Source organism: Nicotiana tabacum, chromosome 9 (genome assembly GCF_000715075.1).
Source record: "Nicotiana tabacum cultivar K326 chromosome 9, ASM71507v2, whole genome shotgun sequence".
NCBI classification, from domain to species: Eukaryota; Viridiplantae; Streptophyta; class Magnoliopsida; order Solanales; family Solanaceae; genus Nicotiana; species Nicotiana tabacum.
This window is the reverse complement of record NC_134088.1, coordinates 49,905,185-49,909,639: the sequence shown is the minus strand read 5'-3', so window position 1 is coordinate 49,909,639 and position 4,455 is coordinate 49,905,185. Positions and strand designations below refer to the sequence as shown.

At 45.4% G+C, this 4,455-nt stretch overlaps 1 protein-coding gene across 1 annotated transcript; it reads right to left on the bottom strand.

Moving 5' to 3' along the window:
* Positions 1-1,002: 1,002 nt before the first annotated feature.
* Positions 1,003-2,361, bottom strand: LOC142163888 (uncharacterized). The gene is made up of 2 exons (XM_075221042.1): positions 2,205-2,361; positions 1,003-1,616 (listed from the first exon to the last, which is right to left on the bottom strand). The coding sequence occupies exons 1-2, from the start codon at positions 2,359-2,361 to the stop codon at positions 1,003-1,005; spliced, it is 771 nt and encodes a 256-aa protein (XP_075077143.1).
* Positions 2,362-4,455: the final 2,094 nt, after the last annotated feature.

Genomic DNA, 4,455 nt, shown 5'->3' with positions numbered 1-4,455 from the left:
TGTTGGGCTGGTAGGCCTTTTATGTATATTTTGTTGGTTTGCCAGTTGTAGTAGTTATGACGGCCTTGTCGGCCCAGCTTTATATTGATATTTAGTCAGCATTCGTAGTTGTCTTGCAATGCGGCCCATGGCCAAAGTATGACATCACATGTTCAGAATTCCTTAGTCGCAAGATGGTACGCAAGGTTAGGTGAGGCACCGGGTGCCGGTCTTGCCCCCCCAGGTTCGGGGCGTGATACTCACGAACACAAAAATATAATTTATTCCAATTTCCACAACTAAATCCATGATCAAATCTAAATTTCACCAATACCTAAGGTTTTTCACAAAATCTCACAAGTTTCACAAATTTCCCATGTTTAATGTACCTATAATTCGCGTATTTAACTTAAAAATGGGTTGAGTTTACTTACTTTGTGATGTTGATGAGATATACCCCACAAAAGTGTTGTCAAAATCACCCAAGACCAAGTGAAAGTGTGTGGTAAATAGGCTAAGTCTCGAATTAAAAGCACTTCACTGCCCAGCGACCCTTGCTTCTGAGGACCAATTCTCACTTCTGGGAGCCCGTTTCTGCGGAGAAATGGATCGCACAAGCGATCCCACACCAGCCCCTCACACTTTCGCTTCTGCAGATGTACCTTGCGCCTGCAGATGCGCATCTACGCCCAGGTTTCTACACCTGCAAACCTAGGCCTGGGCTGGCTAGATCTGCTTCTGCGATGAGCCACATGCACCTGCGGCCAAGCCCTCCGCAAGTGCGAAGACACTAGAACAACAACAACTTCAGCCAAAACAACCAAGTCCAAAACTGATCTGATTCTCACCGGGGCCATATCTAGTCTAAAAAGTCATCTTCGGAACATCCAAAGCATGAATCTTCAGTTGATGATACCCAGATCTTAAGTCGATCTTGGATAACACCCTGGCACCCTGCAACTGCTCAAACAAATCATCAATGCGCGGCAACGGGTACTTGTTCTTATTGGTAACTTTGTTCAACTAGTGGTAATGAATGCATATCTGCATAGTCCCATCCTTTATTTTCACAAACAACACCGGTGCACCCCTAGACAACACACTTGATCTAACGAACCCTTTCGCTAGCAACTCCTCAATTTGTTTTTTCAACTCCTTCAACTCTTTCGGAGCCATGCGGTATGGTGGAATATATATAAGCTGGGTACCTACCACCAAATCAAGACAAAAATTAATATCACGATCTGGTGGCATGCCTGGTAGATCAGAAGGAAACAAATCGGAAAACTCCTGCACCACGATCACAAAATCAATCATGGGTGTCTCTGCAGCAGTATCCCGAATGTAAGCCAAACAACCTTTCTCGACCATATGTCGAGCCTTCAAGAAAGAAAAAACCTGGCTGGATGTACTGATAGATGAACACCTCCAATCCAATATGGGCAACTCTAGCATCGCTAAGGTAACAGTCTTGGCATGGCAATCAAGAACGGCATGGTACAGAGATAACCAGTCCATACCTAGGATGACCTCAAAGTCAGTCATGTCGAGCAACAGAAGATCCACTCTGGTCTCATAACCACAAAAAGTTACGATACATGACCGGTTAATCTGATCCACAACAACAGAATCGCCCACTGCCATGGATACATATACAGGAGTACTCAAAGACTCATGAGAAACACCCAGAAAATGAGCAAATAGAGATGAAACAAATAAATACATAGAATCTGGATCAAATAGCACTGAAGCATCCCTACCGCAAATAGAAATAATACATATGATCACGGCATATGAGGAAATTGCATCTGATCTGGCTGGAAAGGCATAGAACCTATCTAGAGCGCCACCTGACTAGCCTCCACCTCTAGGGAGACCCCTACCCACCTGCCCTCTCCCCCTGGCCGGACGGATGGCTGGTGTGGCAGTGGGTGCGGTGATCATGGGTTGATAGCCCTGCTACACTACCTTGCCCCAAAGCTTGGGGAAGAAACTCCTCACACGACCAAGGTCCCCACACTCATAGCAACCTCTTGGTGCGGAGGGTCAGACTGCCCCTGAGTCTGACCCTGGGGACCTAAACACCCATTAGAAGAAATTTGAATAGCCGGTGGACGGTAGGATCCCTCAAAAAATGGTGCTGAAATAGGGCCGAACTAGAGCACCTCGAGAAGGTGGCGGTGCTGAATATGTGGGCCTGCTAGACTAGCCCCTCACAAACTGACCCCTGCCCCTAGACGGCGCACCACTGAGCCCTCCATAATATCGAGGTCGCCTGTCCCTCAGCGCCTGCTCTCGGCTCTTCTGATGAATACCCTCGATCCTCTGAGCTATCTCCGCAACCCACTCATAAAGAGTCCCCGTCTCAATCTTTTGGTCCATATTGACCTAAATACTATTATGCAAGCCCGCAATAAACCTCTGCACTCTCTCTGCATCGTTGGGGCGTATCATAAGTTCATGGCAAGATAACTATGAGAATCTCGCCTTGTAATCAGTCACAGACATCTGACCTTGCTGGAGCTGCTCGAACTGGCACCGTAACTCTTCTTTTTGAGAGGGAGGGATATATCTCCCCATGAAGAGATGTGTGAACTGGTCCCAAGTCAAGGGAGGTGAACCTGTTGGTCTACTGAGAAGATAGGACTGCCACTATCTACGAGCCCTGCCCTCCTGCTGAAAAGTGGTAAAGTCCACCCTGTGGGACTCCAATACTCTCATGTTGTGCAGTTTGTCCCTGTAATGATCAATCCATGCAACGGTCAATACATTCCTGGGGGGTCCTCAATTTGCTCACCGCCAAAGGTAGGAGGATGTAGCCTGGCTCACCGCCCACGGGTAGTGCACCTGGGATCCGATATATGGCAGCAGCATACCCTAGATCCTGAGCGGTAGGGGTATGTGCTCCCCCTCCCGCTAGAGATGTGGCTCGGTCCGCTGGAAATAAACTGGCATGCATCATAGAGTCCATGAACCGCAGCATACGGTCCATGACCTCCTGGAATCTCGGTGCGGACATAAAATACGTCGGGGCCGGCTCATCTGTAGGTACCTCGCCCTGCTCCTCAATAACAGGATCCTCCACTAGATCCACCGGTGGCACAACAGGAGCAACTCTAGGACGCCCTCGTCCTCTAGAAGGAGTTGGAGCCCTCCCTCGTCCTCTTCCTCGGCCTCTAGCAACAAGGGGAGCAACATCTGCTGCACGCGTTCTCACCATATGTGATAGAATAAGAGAAAGATACTTAGCATAACATCAATTGCATGATAGGAGATGAAGAAATAGAAGTTTCCTAACACCCTATTGCCTCTCGAAGATAAGTACGGACGTCTCCGCACTGATCTACAAGACTCTATTAGGCATGTTCATGACTTGTGAGACCTATGTGAACCTAGTGCTCTAATACCAAGCTGTCACGACCAAAATTCCCACTATAGGTCGTGACGGCGCCCAACGTCGCCGCTAGGCAAGCCAACGGTGATCTATCTATGTAAATGTTCATTTTAATATTTTTTAAGGTAATTGATTTTATTAAATAAGAGGATGATTAATAGGTGATTGAAGTAATGTAAAGAATAAAATAACGAAAGAGTAAAATAGAAAATTTAATACCCAAAACTAAAAAATGTCTACTAGAATACTCCCAAACATCCGGTGTCACAAGTGCATGAGCAAACTAGTAGAATATATAGAACCTCATATACTATTGACTGGAGTATGATAGACAGAAAATAAATACAATGAGAAGAGACTCCGGGTGCTGCATAACGGGCATAAAGAGCAGCTCACCACTAAGCCTCTGGTGAGCGGGGATACGCGCCTGAAAGGCCGCCAGATGCACCTACCTCAGATCCTATACGATTAGGCATAAGTGTAGCGTGAGTACATAAACAACATGTACCTAGTAAGTATCAAGTCTAATCTCAAAGAAGTAGTAACGACGGATCGACATCGACACTGACTAAGGGTCAATTAATAAAGTGCACAAATTATGAATAGGCAGGGAGTACATCAAAAATGACAAATAAAGGAACAATAAATAAGTGGTTCTTTAACTAAATATCGGTTAGAGTCTCCAACTACTACATACTAATTTCAACAAATAAGAGCCATCAAGTATTTATAATTTCTCAAGTCATGGAAGAAATATCAAGTATGTTCGGACTCCGAGCAATATCACGCACAATATATGCCGAGATTGTACGGCCCGATCCACAGGAAGGGAGAATACTCTACGAACTCCGATTAACGGCTACTATGTAAAATAATACTCAAGGGAGGTATAGTTTCCACCAACAGTCAAGTAGCCCATCAAAAGAAGTCAAATTAGTGAAGCTCAGTCTTTACATATCCTACATCCAATCTTCAAATATAATTTAAGGAGATAAACTAACAAGTTGAGTACAAATAAGTTGAGTACAAATAATACAAGTAATACATAGTAGAGTCCTAAAACTACCCGGACATAAGTATCA

Coding starts and splice junctions, on each gene's coding strand:
- LOC142163888 (XM_075221042.1), bottom strand. CDS start 2,361: ATGGACCAAAAGATTGAGACGGGGACTCTTTATGAGTGGGTTGCGGAG. Junction 1,617..2,204: donor TGCGCCGTCTAGGGGCAGGG/GTCAGTTTGTGA, acceptor TATCCATGGCAG/TGGGCGATTCTGTTGTTGTG.